The sequence below is a fragment of the Larus michahellis genome, chromosome Z (assembly GCF_964199755.1).
Source record: "Larus michahellis chromosome Z, bLarMic1.1, whole genome shotgun sequence".
Lineage (NCBI taxonomy): Eukaryota > Metazoa > Chordata > Aves > Charadriiformes > Laridae > Larus > Larus michahellis.
The window spans coordinates 73,797,160-73,818,592 of record NC_133930.1 but is presented as its reverse complement, the minus strand read 5'-3'; the positions used below and the strand labels follow the sequence as shown (position 1 = coordinate 73,818,592).

General features: G+C 41.2%; 1 protein-coding gene across 4 annotated transcripts in view; it reads right to left on the bottom strand.

Moving 5' to 3' along the window:
- MOB3B (MOB kinase activator 3B) overlaps positions 1-21,433 on the bottom strand; it is a 96,804-nt gene that overhangs the window by 38,439 nt on the left and 36,932 nt on the right. For all 4 annotated transcript variants that reach the window (XM_074570474.1, XM_074570469.1, XM_074570471.1 and 1 more), the window contains one exon: positions 17,157-17,764. In XM_074570474.1, the coding sequence (XP_074426575.1) occupies positions 17,157-17,574 (418 nt within the window). In that variant the 5' untranslated portion in view covers positions 17,575-17,764. The remainder of the gene's footprint in view (positions 1-17,156; positions 17,765-21,433) is intronic.

The window sequence follows — 21,433 nt, the reverse complement described above, 5'->3', positions numbered from 1 at the left end:
GTTTAAAAAAGAAAGCCGTGTCCATTTTGCTTAGCAAAGGGTATTGGAAGTTCACATGGGAAGACAAACTACTTGCCTTTTTGGGATCATATTCTGACAAATAGGTTATATGTCAAAACTTCAGTCCCAGGGGAACAGGATTGGTGGTGGAAGTTCACAGCTTTGAAATCCTATCTGGGTGATTAAATCTAGACAAGATGAATGTCAACATTATAAAGGAAAACGCTGGGGACATATAGAAGCCAAACACAGCCAAAATATAAACAAGAGAAAGATGTGGTTCACTGCCATTTTATTCAAGAAAAAAATATTATGAAAATCAAAATACAGTTTTATAGAAATTTTCATTATAAGTCCTGAAGAAAAAAAAAATCAAATTAATCTATATCTAGTAAGCCTGATCTTCAGTAGCCTGTACTTTTTGTAATCAGCCACACTGATGTGAAGGCAATTTTCAGTTTTAAATCATTCAGACTTTTATCTGTGATTTGATTCATAGTCTATGTTTCCATAGTCTATGTTCCTTTTGCCTACAAGACACTGGTTTATCATCCAAGAAATATTTTCTGAACAAGTAAGGTTGTATAACTAGCTACATTCTGGGAGGTTTTATAGAAAATGATTCTGTTTGCCCTGTTATCCCTCCCCAGAGAGTCACCTGCCCATGTCTCCCCGCACTGCTCTTGGCACTTCTGAACTGCTGTCAGCTACACCATCCCAAGGGGTTTTGAAAGAGGGGGGCTGCCATCCACTGGTTACAGCAAGGAACATTTTGGCAGGGTCTGTTTCAGGCTAGTTTGCCCTCTATGATTATACCACAAAATTGCATATAAAAGGTTGTTATAAGCACATCAGAAATTGTAACACTTCTTCCAAGTGACCACATTATAAACATTGGTGGATACGACTGGGGCACTGCAATGGAGAGACACAGGCTTTTAAGGAAGGAGGGGCAGGGCAGGTAAGGAGGGGAGTGACCTGCTGTGTCAGAGCACTAGGACTGCAAAGAGCTCTGCCTTGCAGGAGTCAGTTGTCAGTTAGCTTCCGTGTCAAGTTTAGCAGGCAGACCAACATGGCTATCTGCTATAGACTGCCTGCTCAGGAAAAAGTAGATAAGGATTTCTGCAAACAAGTGGAAGAATTTTAACAGTCACAGCCTCTGGTCCTCAAGGGGAACTTCAACCCCCCTGATATCTGCTGGAAGGACAGAACAGCAGGGCTCATGCAATCTAGGAGACTTCTTGAGTGCATTGCAGCATGCTGGCACAGGTAGCAGAAGAGCCAACAAGGAAAGGCGCTCTGCTGGACGTGATACTTGTTGAAGAACGAAGAAATGGTGGGGGATGTGAAAGTCGGAGGCAGCCTTGACTGCAGTGATCATGAGGTGGTAGAGGTCAGGATCCCAAGAGGACACAGGAGGGCAAAACCTTGGATTACATGAAAGCACATTACATGAAGCCTCTTCAGAGATCTATCTGCTCGGAAGAATCCCATGGGATACAATCCTGTAGAGAAGAAGGGTCCTGTAGGGCTAGCTGATAATCAGGGATCGCCTCCTGTAAGCTCAAGGAAGGTCTGTCCTGACAAGTAGGGAATCAAGCAAATGTTTCAGGAGACCTGCATGGATGAGCAAGTTGCTCCTAAGCAGGGTCGAATCTGGCAAGGTATGTGAACAGCAACAATAAGGGATTTTACAAATACATAAACAGCAAAAGGAAAACTAGGGAAAACGTCAGCCTGCTGCTGGATGGGGCACGGGAACTGGTGGCAAATGATACAGAAATACAGAAAAGAACAAAGTACTCAATGCCTTCTTGGGCTTAGTCTTTACTAATAAGATTGGCCTTTAGAAATCCAAGGCCCCTGAGACCAGAGGGAAGGTATGGAAAAAGAAGAATTATCCTCAGTGGAGGTGGACCAGCTTAGGGAAAAGTTAAACAAACTGGACATATGTAAGTCCATGGGGCCTGAAGGGATGCATTCACAAGTGCTGAGGGAACTGTTTGTCCCTACAAGGCTACTGTTGATTACCTTTGAAAGGTGATGGTGAGTAAGGGACGTTCCTGGAAACTGGGAGAAAGCAAATGTCACCCCTGTCTTCAAGAAGGGCAAGTGAGGGAAACTCCAGGCCAGACAGCCTCACCTCAGTCCCTGGGAAGGTGTCAGAAAATCCTCCTGGAGGGCACACATGCAGGACAAGAAACTGATTGGGAGTAGTCAGTATGGATTTACAAGGGGAAACCACACTTGCGCAATCTGATGGCCTTTACTACAAAGTCACTAGCTAGGCAGATAATGGGGAGAGCAGTTGACGTTCTTTACCTTGACACTAGTGAAGCCACTGTAACCCATAACATCGTGGACAAGCTGACAAAGTATGGGTTCGATAAGTTTTCAATAATGTGGATCGAAAGCAGCTGAACTACTGGGGCAAGGGGGTTGTTAGCAGCAAGACAGTAGCTGTATACCTCACGGCTCAAGACCAGAGCCAATACTGTTCAGTATTTTCCTTAATGGTCTGGATAGTGGGTCAGAGTACATGCTCAGGAAGTTTGCAGATGATACAAAGCTGGGAGGAGTGGCTGACACATGAGATGGGTGTCCTGCTGTTCAGAGAATCCTCTACAGGCTGGAAAAATAGGCAGAGAGGGATACGATTAAGTTCAACAAGGGTAAATGCAAACTCTGGCCCCTAATGAAGAATGACACAACCACCAGTACACTCTCAGGGCTGAGTGGATGGAAAGCAGCTTTGCTGAGAAGGAGCACTGGGTTCTGGCAGACCAAGCTAATCATAAGCCAGCAATACATCCTCACAGCAAAAAAGGCCAACAGTATCCTGGGTTGCATTAGAAAGAGCATTGGCAGCAGGTCAAAAGAGGTGATCCTTCCCTCTACTGAGCCCTGGTGAGGCCACACCTGAAGTGCTGGGTCCAGTTCTGGGCTCCCCAGTAGAAGACATGAACTTAACTGAACTGAGTCCAGCACAGGGCCACAGAGATGATGAAGGGACCGGAACATCTCTCATATGAGGAGAGGCTGAGAGGTAGGACTCCTCACTCTGGAGAAGACAAGACCCAGGGAATCTTATCCATGTGTATAAATACTTGATGTGAGGGAATTCAGGTGAGGGGAATCTCTGCAGCTGCCTGACAGAACTCTTTGCCAAAGTAGAAATCCAGTTTTGTTGTCCCATGCTACATCCCCCCTAAACTGGGTTTGGCAGACTACAGTGGTACTGGCGTATGTCTGAGGATCCCACCTGTTGGAGAAATTTTGCCAGACCTTTTGGACAGCTTTGGCTAAGCAGTGAACACAGACTGCAGCGGGTAAAAAGAACTGAGCTTTTTTCTTTGTTTTGGCCTACAGGCTCTGAACTACTTCCAATGACAGAAATCATTAGCTTAATGATCCCAGTTATGCTATACAGAATCAGTCTGCCTTAGAAAGGTTTTACAAAAGATTCAGATTTTAGATTCAGAAATCTTAATGTAAGTCAATGACATTTATCAGAGCCTGACTCTGTTCCCTTCATATTTGCAAAACCCAACCTGATGATAAAAAATGTTAGGGGGAAACTGCACTACCAACAAAACAAGATCCTGATACAACAAATGTAACTTTTGTAAATTAGCCCTATAAAATCTCACATAAAGAAAAGCCTGCTCAAAAAATCAAGGAAGGTGTTATTGTCACGTACATTTGCTCTGAGAATGGGAAGATTTTAAAATTTTATTTAAAAAGGAACTGTTAAGACATATTTTAAATGGAATGAAAACAAGTTTTTTGTGTGTTAACAGATGAGCCCTCATAATAGGAGACATACTAGGAAAAGCTTGGGTAGATGACATGAGAGACAACAAGGAAATCCTTCATTTTAGCTGAAGGCTACGTTCCATGTGACAATTTTTTCATCTTGAATATTTACATCATTGCTTGCTTTACTGTAAAGCTTCCCAGCTCATGTGCAAGCAGCTGCAGCTTCAAATTGAAGTCCTCAGTGTCCTGCAACCCAATTGTCTGCAGGAGCCATGGACTATGCAAAACTAAAACTTTATCGCAATTCTAGTGTCAAATGTACACAAGTAAATAACCCCAATTTCTTTGAGTCAACAAGCTTCAGCTGTGGGAATTTGTCTCTCTTTTGCTGCTGTTGGTTTCTCAGAAGGCAATTAAATTACTGTACTTTTTTTCTTTTTTACTTTCCTGACATCTGTTGCTGTGCCCTGGGACAGTTACAGATATTTGTGATCTCTGCAGCAAAAATATATACTGTTAGTTAATTGATAATCATCTAACTCAAGTTACAACACAACCTGAAAACTAAAATGAGCACTGATTTTTATTAAAAAATTTTGGGTCTGTATGTGGCAGCTAATGTGGCATAAAGAGTTTTTAAAATATGCCTGTCCAAAGACAATTTATAAAGTATTTAAAGGAACTGCAAGTGTAAATGAAAAACAAAATGGGCATAAAGTTTAAGATCCCTTATTTTCACTTCAAGGGAGAACAGAAGGATGTATCTTTGGCCCAAACCTTCTGACTGCTCTGTTCTTCACCAGGAGAATTTATGGGCAGAAATTCTCAATGCAGCCCAAACCAGTAGAAAACTGAAGTGAGCACAACAAAGAGTCAACATGAAGATATAACAGTGGGACTGCCATTTGTGAGACCTTCATTCTTGCCAGAATCCCCCAGATCAAAGGATGGTCTGACACCTCTGAGACAGTCTCTACCACGTGTATTGCTGGAAGATGGGAAGCAGCACTTTCCCCTTTTCTTGTACCCTTCTCTCATGGACATCCTTTATTGGGCTGGATGGATCCTTACGTTGAACTTTACAGCCTTTCTTCTGCAAATCATGTGCTCAAAAAGCCATGGATCTGGAACCAAATATTCAAAAGACTGTAATCGTGTAGGTCCTGAGTAAACAAACACCTAGGCAAAACCTTTCTCTTTGATCTGCAATTTTAATCCCTCCAGAAACTCTGTCAAGCATTCTCCTGGAGGGCTAGAAATGCATGGGACTGGAGGCTTTCTAAAGCCTTTCAGTTTTCATTTCCTTTATTCCAAATGCATACACAAAGCTAGGGTTTAGGAACAGATCAAGAGTATTCTTGGAATCACTGACACTACCTGTTTCTGGATCTACCAACAAATCACTATGCAATCCAAGAAAAATAATTTCTACTCAGAATTTCCTATCTTAATAGCTCCTCATACATTATGTAGACTACTTTGATTACCTGAGCTTTGGTCTCTTATTTGACAAATGAAATAGTAACATTTGCCTTGCTTTATAGGGCTCTTCAACAAATGGATCTTTAAAAAAATAAATACCAAAAACAAGCCCTAAAACTCCAAAAGAAAGGCAGCTGTGGTATGCAACTAATTTTAAAGCACAGAAATTCTAAACAGATGTATTGGTTTAATGTCCAAATATTCACTGGCACTTTTCTAAAAGGTCTGATGTCATCTAGTATGTGGTTTGGAAGTGTCTCCATTGCTGAGTACTACAGCTTCAAGCTTTAGGGATTTGTCTGTTAGAGGGGTGAGTTCTTTCTATTAAGGCTGATTAGAGCTGATGCTCTACAAACAAAAATTACTACTGTTCCACCATGCTAATGTTGACAGTATACATTTATTGATAAACTATAATGTTTCTCAGGTCAGCTGAACATCCGCTTCTTAAAAAAAAAAGGTACTTCTTTCCACGTCCAGATGAGAATTTGTCTTTCAAAGACAAGCTGTTCATTGTCCTTCTTTTCCCCTTCCAACTATTAACAGACTTTGATTATTCCCTTCTTGATCATTTCTGATTCCAGATGTCTCGGCAACCTTCCTTTTGTTTCTTATGATTCACATCATGAGAAATAAATACAAGTTTCCACTGTCTATTTTCAAGCATATGAAAAGGCACAGCCCCCCTGGTGTTCCTCAGACATGTGACTCACTGTGAGATGGAAAGAAGCAAAAAATCCTGTGTGTCAGCACTGTCGGTAAAACCTGTCTCCTCCATACTGTGTTGCTGAGATGCTCTGAGCATTTGTCAGGTCTTTTCTAATCTTTGACTTTGTGTAAGTGGAGTTTTCTGCTCAGTCATACAAACCAGTCACCCACCAGGTACTACAGCCTGCATTTACCCCCTATTCCAAGGATTCTAAGCATGGGTCATAGGATTTTCCAAGTAAAGCAAGAGGGAGAGTCAGCAAACACTACAGAGATCTGTGATTTAGGAAATTCCTATATCCATTTGCATGTGGAAGTACCAATTACTGTGGGGCATCATCTGTTAGAGAACCTCTTGGGTCTGTCTTCAGGGAAAATGGAACAATTTAGACTTTGGCTTTGCGGTTTTCTCTACTTGAAAACAATTCTTTGAGGTTAAATGCCTAACCACAAGACTTCGGGTCTCATACAAACAGTATCAAACACTGAAAATTATTTAATATTTCCACAGTCCCTACGCTGCACGTTCAAGTTCTGTGGCATGTGGCTTACTATAACCAAAGAGTTTTTACTGTAAGAGTTGTTCATCCCTGTGATACAGAGCTTACAACTCAGCCTGAGAATGACTGTCAGGCCATGAGCCATAGAAGCTACATGAATGAGAGAAGGAAAGTTTGTTGCTTTAAGACAGCTTATGCAGTTCTGTCCACAGGGCAGGTAGAAGTTAAGAGTGAAGATAACGATTTCACATTACTTTCGTGACTCATCAGATCTCATTGCAGGACAAGTGCCTGTCCTGTCACAGTTACGTTAACAAGACTGACCTTCATCTTTTGGCTTCAAACACCAAAAGGCGTATGCAGGATGCACATTTTGTTTTCTGTTTCACTGCACGCAGTTCTTGGTCTGCATTGGCAGATGGGTTCCAGTCAAAACTGCCCAGCTTATGGTAAAAAAACCACAAACAATTATGCCAGCATCTACATATGTTAAGAAGAGAATGAAAGAGAACATCGATGAAATTCCAGCCTCTGTTGTATATCTGTGCAATTCCAACAGTCAAAAAGTAGATTTTTGCAGCGGTTACAGCACTGTGTAGAGGTATCTTGAGGGCAGATGGGAGACTTAATGGAGTTCTATAGTGCTTAAAAACTACGAACATGTGAAGTTGTACAAATCACATGTACAGCCACAGGACAGTTGTTTTAGAAGCAAGTCACGTAGAAAGACAAGCTTGCGGGCAGCACTGGACTGAAAAATAGTTCCAATTATGAAGGAAAAAAAACCCTTTACTCAGCACCTAAAGACATGCCTTGTGTTGGTCATATTTATAAAGCTGTTTGCATTGCAGCTGTGGAAGACCAGAAGCCAGTACTCAATGACTTCTGCTTGGATTTCTCCAGGACGTTAACAAAGGTGTATGAAAGCATTTTATCCCTGCTTGGATAGAACCACAGAAGCACAGAGAGGAACAACCTACCAAAGCTTTTAATTTTTGTTTTCGTTTTCCTGAAGTAAGGCAGTCCCCCAGCATGTAACAGCTGGGAGCATTAGAAATCAGAGCACACTTACACTCCATTGAAGCATGGGGCATAAGCTGACAAGTATCCATTTTTGTTCTGTTGTTCAAGTGTTTTCAGTTACTTTATCTTCTACCACTCAGTGTGGAACTATACACACAAATACACTTCAAAAACTTCTTCTGTACTCCTTAGGTTTGGAAGTTTCCATTAGTAAAGATATTGCAGAAAACATATTGTGGGAGTATTACAGCACAACTGGCTAATACAAACAATTCTATGCTCAAAACCCATTTTTTGACAGGAAAACAATTATCCATGTAAAAATGCCTTACTCATTACAGAAACATAAAATGAAGAAAGATATTTGACTTCCCCCCCCTTCCAAAAAAAAAAAAATCTATAAAAGACATGGGGATCTAATTTAAAAGAAACTAATGAGTTTTTCCCTGTTAAGGTTTCTAATTTTGCTCTATTTACATACTCTGTGTGAATCTAGAAGGCCAAAATTCTATTTGAAAGAAGGTGGCCAAACCTAAAGGCAGTATTGGTGTGTATACCTCTGGCTGAAGCAAAGACCTTGCTCTTCCTTTAGACTTTCCAGAAGTTCCCTTAGAACCGTACTACTGTAGCACTCCAGCCATTCCACTGTGAAGTTAAACTGAGGTTGTACTTTCAACAGGACTAAATTATTTTGTTTTCATAGCTCCATGACCAAACTTTATTCTGATGACTGTTACCATATGTCTGGGGCAGCTGAAGACCCCACTGACATAGGTCTCTGCCCTTGGCTAGATTCTGCATAAAACATGTCCCAAAAGTACCAGCACTGTCCTCAAAAGATTGACCTTAAAGATGAAAATATTTTGTGGGAGTAGAGACTACCATGAATTTTCTACAATATTCCTGAGCTTAAATAACAACTTAAATTTGGCAAAATAAACACAGGCAAAAAGTAGCCACTAAGAAAGCTGATACTCGTGAATCTTATTTCATTTGGGTTCCAAAAAATAAACCAGCAAAGTCATTATGATCTGTAAATACTACTCCTACACGTACTCTGCTTTGGAGCGTATCAGACAAAGTCTGTTTTATAAGGTTTCAAATAAGCAGCTATTCTTGTTCATCAGGGAAAGGAATGCACACAACACTGTGGAATGCAGACCACTCAGTTCACACAAACCCACTTTCCAAGGCAAAGCATGTTCAAGGTATCGAATTCCCCACGCTTTTCAGTTGGGCAGAAGCTCAGCCCCAGTATGCCATAAACTTAACACACTATAGGTATCAGTCATACTGTGAAGGTAGCTAAAGAGTAGAGGTCATGGGTTCAGTTAGAGTAGAAGTTGTTGTTGCGGAGTTGCAGATCCTCTGAGAGGCTAGTCCAACTAATGTCCCACAGTGTATTCAATCAGAGTGTGCTGGAGAGTTAAATTCCTCAAGAACAAGGGACCTTGCAGCTATAGGACAGACCACTCCAGCTCCCAGTTGGGACAGCACTTCAGGTGTCCTATAATTCTTTCTTCCTCCCAATGCAGTATCAGAGTGAGCAGAGATCCTGAAAACTTTCAGCTTTTGCAGAGCCAGCTAACACACCCCTCTCTCCATGAGCTTTCTCTCCACCATTCAGGCTACTGCTTAAGTTTTTGTTGGTTTTTGTTGTTTTGGTTTTTTTTTAAGTTTCTGTAGCATGGAGAACAGAAGAGATCTGCTGAGACCTGCTTTTCTCTGTGTTAGTAAAAGTGCTTTTTAGCTTTTAATGATTGCCATAACACATAAAACCTGGCATATGAGGCATCAGCCTTCTAATATACATTCTCTAGGTGAGGAAGCATTCCTTCATACCAGCAGTGTCAAATCCTTCTCATGGAAAAAGAGATCATGCTAAAGAACTTTCTTTCCACTTACTTTCTACTGCACATATTTTCTATTATTATCAGAACTAGACTGAAGAATGGGTTAATTTATGTCTGAGATGAAAGCAGACCTATATGTTCCTCAAATGGGACATCTAGCATCAGGCCAAGAGGTAACACTGGGGACAACGGCTGGGGAGGACAGCTTTGGGAGCAGCCACCTGTCAACCAACAATGACCAGGCTTGATGATTGCCTAGACTACTCCTAAGCTTCAGTCCCTATTCTTGTATAAGCAGAATGCCTAGACTAATCAAGACCTTTGAGATACCAGACAAAAGTAGGGAATCAAATTGCTCCAAAGTATAATCAGTCAGCAAGAAAGTAATGCAACGCTAGGAAGGCTAGACAGATAGCTATCTAGTAAAATGCATCACTCCCCATACAGATGGGGACAAAATTTTATCAATCTTTTTTGATGGTACTCTTGAAGCCTAGTAGGTTTGTGGGTTGATTCCTCCAGCAGCTTAGTTTACATTGAAGCATCTGCTAGATGGAACAGGAAAAAGGGGAGAGGAGGAGGAAGCTCTGACATATAATCTAGTTGTAAAATATTTACCTGATATTTTCCAGGCACACATGCTACAGGACACCAAACTTTCTAAGATGATGGCTGTGCTGCTGGTCTAACTTTGCTGTAACAATATGCACACAATTCACAAAGTTTAGTGACTAGAAGAAAGCTACAGCCATACAATAATCTATTTCTTGCAGAATTTTATTTATTCCATTTGCACAAGAGATTAACTCAAAGCTTTTGGCAAGCACATCCATGCTGAAGGAGAGACCAAGGAAGTGCACCACCAGCGAAAAGATGATCAGCTTTACGAAACAAAATTCTTCTTTAGCCCAAATCCAGCATTGGTGCAACAGGCGTAAAGATCAAGCAGAATGGACTGTTTGGAATTTACAACAGTCTTCAGCTGGTAGCCTACCGCTCTATACATTCACCACTGGGTGACTGAATGACCAGTTAATAGCCAGCAATCTGACCCCTCCTTTCAGCCCCTAGGCAAAGCTCTGTCTTAAAATGAAGGAGACAAACCAGCTGTAGAGATTATACATTTTTTTGTTGCAGGGCAGGTGTGCCTGAATCAATGGCAGTTCCTAGATGATCCAATTGCAATGGCTGCAAAGAATGAAGAAAAACTATACGCAGCAAATGCCAGCAAAGGCCACTTTGCCCACACCTTGGGCACCTCCTCATCCTTTGGAAGTGAAGTAAGACAGGGACAGTTGTAAGACAAAGTCAATGATGTCAAACACTATCCCCACATTTCTACAGGCTGTATGGTGAAGAGGTCTTTGCTCAGTAAAAGCAGTTGAGGAGTCTCTATTCACACCGACCAGTCAGCTGCTGCTCTGCCCCTGCAGAAAAGTGCCCCAAGTGGTAACTATTACTGGCTAGAGAACCATGAAAATTCTACTACAACATTAGTAAGAAACAATTGAAGAAGTTTAGTTCTTGATTTAGTAGTTGTTTCGAATCACATCCATAAGGGCCCTCCAGAGTCTTCATCTGCTTCATAAATGCATTGTGGTGACATATTGGGCTCGTCTTTTGGAAGCAGCATCACACACATACTCTGTGCAAAAACTCTGAATCTGCCAGCTACCAAAGTTTACTAGTTAAGCATGGGCCATGCAGTGTGTTTCTAAAGATACATTAATTTTTCAGCTGAAGTCCTAGGCTTTAAACACTTTAAAAATCTGTTTTCATTTTGATCAGACATAACTAGGCTATTCGATTACAGTAACTTAATAACCTTTGAAATCCTCCTCTACAAAAACTTTCATAGCTTAAAAGTGATTTTGTACTTCCATTAAATGCCAAATTGCAGCTTCTTAAACTGCTTAATCAGTTTTGAATCAATTTAGCTCTTGTTCCTGAAGCAGTCTGTCAGTGCTGAAATTAGAAATAAGAATAGCAGGATAATTCAGGCTGGCACAAGTTTGGGGAGGTCTGTATCCCAGCTTTCTGCTTCATATAGCCATCAGATCAGATCAGGTTGCTCAAGGCTTTATCCAGCCTGGTCATGAAAACCCCAAAGGATGGAGACAGCACAACCTCTCTGTGCCTCCTCTGAACTGCTTTACTGTCCTCATTGGGAAAAGTTTTTCATAACATCAAGTCAGAAAAGTTCACGTTCTTGTTTATTTCAGCAAAACACTCTGTCTTCTGACTGCCTTCTCATTTCAAACCATGGACCTGATGAAGAAATCACGTGGTGAAGTTCTCTTGACCATGTTATGCTGGAGGTCAGATTAGATTAAATGAAATAATCCCCTGTGGCCTTAAATATCTTAGTGTCTTTCCCAGCCACTGTTACAACAGAAAGAAACATTACATTCACTGAAAATCCAAACAAGCCAGAGTTACTTCCAATTTAAGGCTGCAATGAGGAGAAGAAAGGCAACTGAATTTGTCTTGTTTGGGAATCAGAGCCTGAAGGGAGCACAGCAATAGAGAGCTGCTTGCTTACTTAGCTCCATTTTTGACACTGCCCAAACACATATGGTGAAAGCTGACAATTGCAGTTCACCAAAAACTGCAGCCCTCCCAAGTAATGCTTCCTGCTCCAAATGATTTCTTCAGCTTGTTCACCAAAAAGCACAGAAATAAAAAATGTAGGTGTGTGTGTGAAGGTACTTCTGAGGCTATAGAGTATTAAAGTTGTCCATATGAGCCTGGGAAATACATCCTTTGAGAGGTGTTTAAATAGTAAAACTACTAAATGTCTGCAAGAGCAACTACTATTTACTGAAGAAAAAAAGTTTATGCTAAAGCTAAATAAAACTCCAGCACACTACAAAAATCCGTGCTGGGGAGTAATATGAATAGCTTCACCAGAGTGGCCTGAGCACACATACAGAGTGAACGCTCCTCTGTTCTGTTCCTACATTCCCAGTCGGTGAGAGCCGAGACAGGTCAGGGTGTATCTGTGCTTAACTTTCAGAACTTGCTTCCAGAGCTGTCAGCCTCTTAAATGCCTTAAATCCACTTAAAATGGATAAAGGAAATGGATAATAATGGAAATAAGAACAATGACATTATCATGTCTGAAATCTTCTACAGGTTGTGAGGCCCTTTTATAATAAAGACAGTCCTTAAAGCTTTGCTATACCAAGTGGTCCTAATGTTCACCATGTGTTTTTGTCACCTGTGCACAATTGTTGACAGCTCTTCCCATACCGGCGCCCTTTTCTCCTGCCAGACAGTTCAGTATCAGTAGAAGAGTGGCTAGAGGAAGAGGCTTTTTACCAGTGAATTAATATACCAGAATGACTGGAGAACGCAGAAAGGAAATAGGACCAGACCACAGGAAGTACAGAGACTGGTAAGTGGCCAGAGGTCATCATGCCAATGTAAACACTTAGAGGGTTAAATATAACATTCATAACAATTTGTAACTCAACTGCATTTGTGGTTTTTTTTAAACCACAGAGAAAAAACACCACCACATAAAAAAAGCCCACCAAGCCTGGCTATGCCTATCTTTAAATTGTTTTCCTTGAAAGTAGCTCCTCAATGAAAGCTGCGCTTAATCATTGTTCTTAAAATTCCTTTTAAGATAGTTTGCCTGAGATAAACTTGTTGTCTTCCATTTGGTGTAACAGGATTAAGCTGAGAAAAATGTGTTCAAGTTTCTGTGTGCAGCTCCTATGAATCTGACTCTGTATCTCTTCACTGAACTCATTTGCTAATGGAAAGGTCAGCCCAAATCCCATCCACTGGACATACATTTTTTCCATAACTATTCTCTGCAGACCATATGATACAAAGATTCAAAGCAATAAATAATATTTTTAAGTTACAGCCACTCAATGCTTTAGAACTATTGTACTGTTAGTAAGGACATACCTAAGCCTGTTGCGTTTTCACATCTGAGTTTATCATCTTTCAAGATCTATTTCAACTGCTTTGAAGAATGAACAATCATCATCTGGATGTCGTCTCCAAACACGTAGAGGAACAGGAAGTTATTGGAAGTGGTCAGCATGGATTTACCAAGGGCAAATCATGCCTGACCAATCTGATAGCTTTCTATGATGTTATAACGGGTTGGCTGGATGAGGGGAGAGCCGTAGATGTCATCTACCTTGACCTTAGCAAGGCTTTTGACACTGTCTCCCATAACATCCTCATTAGGAAGCTGAGGAAGTATGGGCTAGACGAGGTGACAGTGAGGTGGATCGAGAGCTGGCTGAGTGACAGAACCCAGAGGGTTGTGATCAGCGGCACAGAGTCCAGTTGGAGGCCCGTAACGAGTGGTGTCCCTCAGGGGTCAATACTTGGACCGATTTTGTTCAATATATTCATTAATGACCTAGATGAGGGGACAGAGTGTATCCTCAGGAAGTTTGCTGATGATACCAAGCTGGGAGGGGTGGCCGACACTCCAGAGGGCCGTGCTGCCATCCAGTGTGACCTGGACAGGCTGGAGAGCTGGGCAGAGAAGAACCAAATGATGTTCAACAAAAGCAAGTGTAGGGTCCTGCACCTGGGAAGGAAGAATGCCAAACACCAGTATATGTTAGGGGCGGACATGCTGGGAAGCAGCTCTGAGGAGAAGGATCTGGGGGTCCTGGTAGACAGCAAATTATCCATGAGCCAGCAGTGCGCCCTTGTCGCCAAGAAGGCCAATGGCATCCTGGGCTGCATAGGGAAGACTGACCAGTAGGTCGAGGGAGGTCATTCTCCCCCTCTACTCTGCACTGGTGAGGCCACAACTGGAGTACTGTGTCCAGTTTTGGGCTCCCCAGTTCAAGAGGGACAGGGAACTATTGGAGCGAGTCCAGCATAGGGCAACCAAGATGATTATGGGACTGGAGCACCTCCCTTATGAGGAAAGGCTGAAAGAGCTGGGACTCTTTAGCCTGCAGAAGAGAAGGTTGAGGGGGGACCTGATTAATGTTTACAAGTATCTAAAGGGTGGGTTTAAGGAGGATGGAGCCAGGCTCTTTTCAATGGTTTCGAGTGACAGGACAAGGGGCAATGGGCACAAGCTAGAACATAGGAAGTTCCGTTCAAATACACGGAAAAACTTCTTTACAGTGAGGGTGACAGAGCACTGGAACAGGCTGCCCAGGGAGGGTGTGGAGTCCCCTTCTCTGGAGACTTTCAAGACCTGCCTGGATGCAGCCCTGAGGGATGTGCTTTAGGCAATCCTGCTCTAGCAGGGGAGTTGGACTAGATGATCTCTAGAGGTCCCTTCCAACTCTGAAGATTCCGTGATTCCGTGATTTTCACTGTCATTAATTTCTCTGAATGAAAACAGAGATTTGCATTAACACTAAACCTGTGGTGCATATAAACAAAGGCTGCTGCAGAACAGGTAGGAGCAACCACTACCCAATACAATAACAAAGCTTCTCTCTCTAATCCAATTGTGAAAAGCAAAACATGTAACAACATACTTGCTGAGTGACTGCATTTCATTCAACAGCTTTATAAGAAGTATTCAGACAAGCTGGCTGCTAGTATCATCTCCATTTTACAGATAGGCAATTGATGCGCAAATAAATCAGAAAGATTCCCTTGAAAGAAAAGTAAGTTACCCAGGAATAGACCTGAACTTCCCTTTGACCATTCTGGGTGCCTAAGTAGGGATTTGCTGAGAGAAGAGGTACCCAGAATGCAAAATTCAGTGCAGTGTGCATCTCTTTAAAAACTGTAAAATCTAAGGCCCGCCCTCTCAAGCAATTTTACCAACAGTTTCATACCACAAATTGGTGAATCAAAAAGATAATGAGAACTGTGCAGATGGCCACTGTGGTATCTACAACAAAGGCTCAAGAGGAGGGGAGAGTGGAATATGGATGAAAGTGCTACTCTATGGAGTAATGCTCTGAAGGGTATCTATAAAATCTCTTTATTGGACTGTCCAGTCATCTCGGTCTGTAATACAACCATGGCACAGTCTACCACTCCACAAAGGCTCAAGACTCTTCCCCTTTGTGTCAATTCAGAGTGAGACAAAGATTTTTCACAGATGTCGAGCATTCCAGTTTTGACTTGTATCAGAGTCCACTCCTATTCTAGACACCACAGTTCTTTCCCCTTCCTCAGTTTCTTCAGATTTGATTTAATCTATAACAGCAGAAGCTGCTAGGAGGAGAAAAACAGTAGATTGAGGGTAGTTACTGATTCAGTTCTTAGGCTTACAATAGGTAAGCCTTCAGGATAAAAGTTCCTCCAGACGTACTTAGAACAAACATAAGGGGGAGCATCTAGATCCGAAAGCTTGTGTGTTATAGATTATTTGTTGGTTCAGTAGAACCCATCAGCCTGCCAATGTGATACCCACTCCCCATGCTTGCAGCCAGACATTTTCTGCATCTGCAAAGTGCAGTAGCATAGAGTATTACTGGAATACTCCAAGATGGAAAATTGATATAACAAAAGCCTGCAGAAATACCAATGGAAGCAAAATCACATACTTCACCACACCTTCAGCCCACCTTCAATTTCAAAGATCATTCACTCTGAAGAATCATAAAACAACAAATGCTTGAGAAATCAAACCCATTTTACACTACATAAAAAGTACAATGCTGCTTCCTTTGAAATCCTCCTCCTTCTTGCTGTGCTGGCAAAATCCAGGTTAAAAGATATAGTTACTGCCTTCTTTCTACCTATTAGTGCAGAAAAGAAAGGTGATAGGAACTGTGAAAGAAATCACAAGTTTGTCCAGACAAATAGCTGTCGAGGCCAAGAATAAGGTATTTCAAAGGTCAGGAAATACTTATAGATGCAGCCTCTTGATGTATCATCTACCCATTAGCTGCAGGCCCTAGCTGCATATGAACTGCAAAATATTTGGCTGAACTTATTTTAACAAATGAGCATTCTTATTGTTTGTTACTCATCTGGGCCAAGTACTTATATAGAACATCTCACATTTCTTACAGCAAGCTCCCAGTTTTCCCACTTGCAGGAAGCGAATCAGGACTCACTAACTAAAACTGCTAAAAATTACATAAGTACACTGACATCTCTAAGATATAGCATCCTGTCTTTTTTTATTACCTGCAGCCACAGCTAAAGGTTTAGGCTGTCTACACTATACAATGACTCTTCTGAAAAGCCCTCTTCAGCCAGCAGGAACCATTCCAGCAAAGATTCTTCACCTACTTGCCCCACTTTTTAGGGAAACTGACTATAGTTTTATAAAAGGAAAATTGTGTTGCCCTTAACAGCTGTCTCACCTGGCCTGTCTAGTTAAACAGCAGCAAAGCTTGTTAGTTATATATAGTCTTAGAAACAGTAATTTGGAGAATAATTCATTTCCCTATTTGTCAGTTTTGGATGGGAAGTCCGAGAGGGTGGCAGGGCAGAGTTCATTGCATTCCTGCCTCTCCACTGCCTGTACACACTTTGAAGGAAGGATACTACTCTAATTAGGCTTTGCTGTCCATCTATTCTGTATCTGCCTAAGTAGCCAAGCAAAGTGCAAAGCAATGCAAAACTGATTAACTTTCAACAAGTTAATAATGCAATACTGACCACCCCTGGTAATAAACCTGAGAGGCTTACCAGGGACAAATGGCTAGAATGAAAACGTTTTAGGGTACCAAAGCCCACCATATTTAGCAGCCACAATTAAATTTTCATACATTTCACACTATTCCTGCAAGACACCCACCTCCTCCCTATCTGCTGTTTAAAGGCTTGAATTTCACAATCTCTAAGAATGAGAGTGGGAAGAGAACATGCTTAGTACACAGAATGAAAAGGAGTTTATGCTTTAGGACTTTTTCCTTGTACTTACCTACACTTGTAGGAAATATATCCTCATTGTTGATTTGCACCTCGATCCAGTCCATGAGAAGATTCATATATTGGGGTGCTGGCAATGCTGTGGGCTTCTTGTACTTCATGTCGTCCTGCCACCGGTATTCATACTTAGGGCCTCCAGACATCACCGGGCAGGTGGTCTCTGTGCAGAACTCACAGATAGTTCCATAGATGAGGTTGATCCTATTGAAGAAGTCAACAACATGGACAGCAACCCAGTCATTTTGGTCTTCTCCACTGGGCAACTGCACAGCCGCTTTCAAGTCCACGCCTGAGTTGAGAGAGGCCTGTGCTCGTTTGTGAAGTTCAAACCTCTGGGTTCCGGGTTCAAACTTACGTTTTGGGCGGAAAGTCTTATCTTTATTAAAGACTTGCTTGAGTGCTATGGACATGTCTGCTAATCTTCTGCTCTGCAGCAGCTGGCGGAAAAGCACTGCTGAGATTTAATGCAGGTATCTGAAAACAGTTGCTCCCTATCACAGGTCCTCCAGGCCCTGCTCTTTTTCTCAGAGAAGCTTGTATCAACTTCAGAGCAGTCTACTAGCTCTTCCTCTTGAAAGCCTCCCGAAAGGCTTCATGGCCCTAAGGATATGGAAACAATATACATTAGTGGTAAGCTCAGGTATGGCCCTGTCAGTTTGTTACTGTTCTACCATCATTTTTTAGCAATTATGAGCTAAAAAGTAAATATATAACAAGCTAGCCTTAAAAACTGGCCAACCCCTAACCTCAGGAACATTTAAAGGAAAAAAAGAAAGCCCAATTTTTTAAAGTATTAAGGAATTAACTTCTGTCCTCTTTAAATATTTACCCAAATAGAGGCTCTTAAATTATCATAAAATTGTGAAATCAATAAATCATGTGTAGTTTTACCATCTTTAAATCATTTTTAAACCAACTTTTTCATTTTGCTGCATTTTTACTGTGACTGCATATCATACATAAACATGTATACATTTAGTAGACAAAATACTATGTGACAATTTAGAAGGCTTATCTAACTGCTCCTAAAGTGACTGATGGTGCCTCTAAGCATTCACCATAGTTTCAGTGCTCTTCTCCATAGAAAAAAAATCTCCAAGCAAGATTTTTCCATATTTGTTCTCTATTTTTAATTAACAAGCTATTTATTTTTGGAAACCTTATAGAACCTAGTTAGAGTAAAACCTACAGCATTGCACAGAAATAATACATGTTTCCCACAGAAATGTACAGAGATTGTTATTTTTCTGGACTCGCCTTCAGGAATTCACTAGTGGTTTTAATTTTCTATTGGACTGTTTAGAATAAGCAGAAAGCAATGGTGAAGCTGCCACTTTCTTTATAGGTCTATTCATGTTCTCTACAGGGGAATACTTGGCATTGTCATTCTTACAAAAGGAAGAGCATAGACTTTGCATTGTTCCATCTAACCTACTCTGGCAACAAAGAACGGCTTTGACAGCCAGTCTGACTGAAAAAATAAAATTACTGTACTAGAGCCTTGTTTGTTCTTATACACGCAGAAGAATATTATCATCAGTAAAGGGAGGCAATTAGTAGGTGATCGGGTAGCTGGGGGCTATCTCAATTATACTTTTGTTTTAGTAGGAAGGTTTTATGATTAAAGACAAAGAGTAAACATTTTGTGCTATGCATTATTTAAATTAAATAACACAATATATTTTAAATTTGCATAGCACTACAAAAACCCTACCCTATCTGTGGCTGATGAATTCTCATCATGGGATTATGCACGTTCCATCCTTTCCACAGAAATCACTTCCATGGAAATTTTACTAGGCCGTGTGTGGAAAACGCTAAATTTTTCTGAAGACAGTTGCCCAAAGCTTTGCTGAGGGGCAGAAGAGAAAAAGGTGCTTCTTTTTTCTTAAGCATCACAAGAAAGCAACATGTACCAAAGCAAAGAGAAATCTGGTGTGCTAGAGCTTGTCTCCACACAACAGACTTTAAGTGCCATGAAAAATCCTCTCCTAAATAGCTGAAAGATCAGCATCCAGCCAATTTGCCAGCTAGCAGCAGCTAAACAAAACCAACAGAGAAGTGCCTGTTTTGCTGAAGGCATGATGGAGGGATACACCAATCATGAGTTTATAAACAGTTATTCTTTCTGTGCCAGCAAAATACAAGAAGTTCAGGGATGAACTCCAAGGACACTGTTGTCATATCTGACATGCCCCTTGCAGTAATGTTCAAAAACAGAGATCCTCAAACCTGACAAAGGCCACGGAAAGAAGACTTTAAACAAAACTGGACTGGGAACAATTCAGTTAACTGTTCTTGGCAGGAAATGAAGGCACTTTAAAAAAACAACTTTGCCCTACAGTTTGTTGTTTGTTACTAGGACCCATAACCTCCAGCTCTCAAACACTCTCTGTCAGTCAGCTGTTTATTTAAAGCCTTTCAAAGAATAGGTGAGTACTACTGCACAGACTGAGCTTGTGACTGACACACTTTGAGGTGGCATGGAGCCAATGTCCCAGTTTGCAAAATCAGGATGTTAGCTCCAGAGTTTTACAGCTCAGGTAACTAATTTTTTTTCCCACTTTAATATACCCAGAGCTCTTATGTGGCTACTTTGATTCCCTTCCTCACCTGTAAATATTCATGAGAACATGCAATGAGTTTTTATTTAAAACAACAAGTTGAGCACCAAATAAAACTCATCTTCAAAAGACACATTTTGAAGCACAGTACTCACTGCTGTTAAACCTTTTCCAAGAAAAACAGAAGACACCATATTTTATAAGCTATTTTCTACTGAATATGAAAACATAATTAATCATATTAAATACGTACTCTTTCCTACTCCTCTCCATACACTAAGTAAAGTCTGCATAAAACCAATTACTACAGAGAAAAAGCAACCAAAACATTCAGCAAACAACTCATTATCTCAAGTCTTCTGTGTACCAGGAGTGACATGTTGAAATTGTCTGTGGAAGCACATAGACATCACAGTCAAATTCAACCCAGAGTAATCCAAAAGAGTACTCTACTATGCAGCCAGATGAAACTGTTTTTTAACCCACCAAGGCAGAATCAGAACAAACAAGAATTTCCTAGACATTTCCTGTCTGGAGAACTTGCTGTTCAGCATCTTGCAATAAAATGTTCTTCCTCTTTCATCTTTCTGTCACTTTGCACAATACAAAACTACATACTATCTTCACAAAGCTGGACTGTCGAAGTCAAACCCACTGTTTCACTTCTCTAAGAGACCTGGCTCTACTAAAAGCTGATTTATTGAAGGCTGTGGGACAGATAGACTTGCTTTCTCATGCATTTTCACGTGCAAGAATACAAAATAGAAAAGTGTATGACCTGAATTTCACAGAAATACAGCAGTGAATCATCCCTTTGAAATATTTTTTTTTGTATCCTGCTTCCTGAGGGTATTTGCTATCTAATTAACCCTTGTCTTCACTCGAAAGCTAACAGAAATGAATGAAGAAATAAACAAGAATTTTGAGACTCACCCCCTCACTTCCGAAACAGACTTTCCTGCCGGTTACACAACTGCCCTCACTCCCTCCACTCAAGCAACCAGCTCGGTTAGGCTTTTCTAAACAGTTACAAACAGCACCACCATTACTTCCCTGGAATAAAGAGGCTTTCGCTTTACTCACAAGAGACAAAAGAACAGCCTCACCTGATTTTCAGAGGAGATTAAACACAGACACTTTAGGTTTGTATCCTTCAGAGGCTGCAGCTAATGGGAAAGCTCTAGCCACAGTCTGTGGGCTTTAAAAGCATCTTTACTGCTTAGGCAATAAAGCGTCGGAAGTTAATGGTAAGATGGCCACTCCTCTGCTTTGGATTGAATCACTAAGCCATTGCAGGAACTCATTCACCATTAGACTTCAAACATGTTGCTGCACCGTGTTTGAATCAACAATCAGTGATGAGAGGTTTGTTATTCCATCCCAGATCACATACTGTCAATTAAAACTTTGTAGTGTTGGACTTATAAAGCAAAGCTATTGCTTCAAAATCACACAGCATTAGCGAAAGGAAAACTCATCAGATAACCTCAACAAAAAAAGGTGAGCAAAACCTCTTGACTGGGCAGAGAATGGACTGAGAGCAGCCCTGAGGAAAAGGACTTGGGGGTCCTGGTTGAGAAGCTCAACATGAGCTGGCAGTGTGTGCTTGCAGCACAGAAAGACAACTGCATCCTGGGCTACATCAAAAGAAACGTGGCCAGCAGGTCGAGGGACATGATTCTCCCCCCTTTACTGCACGCTTGTG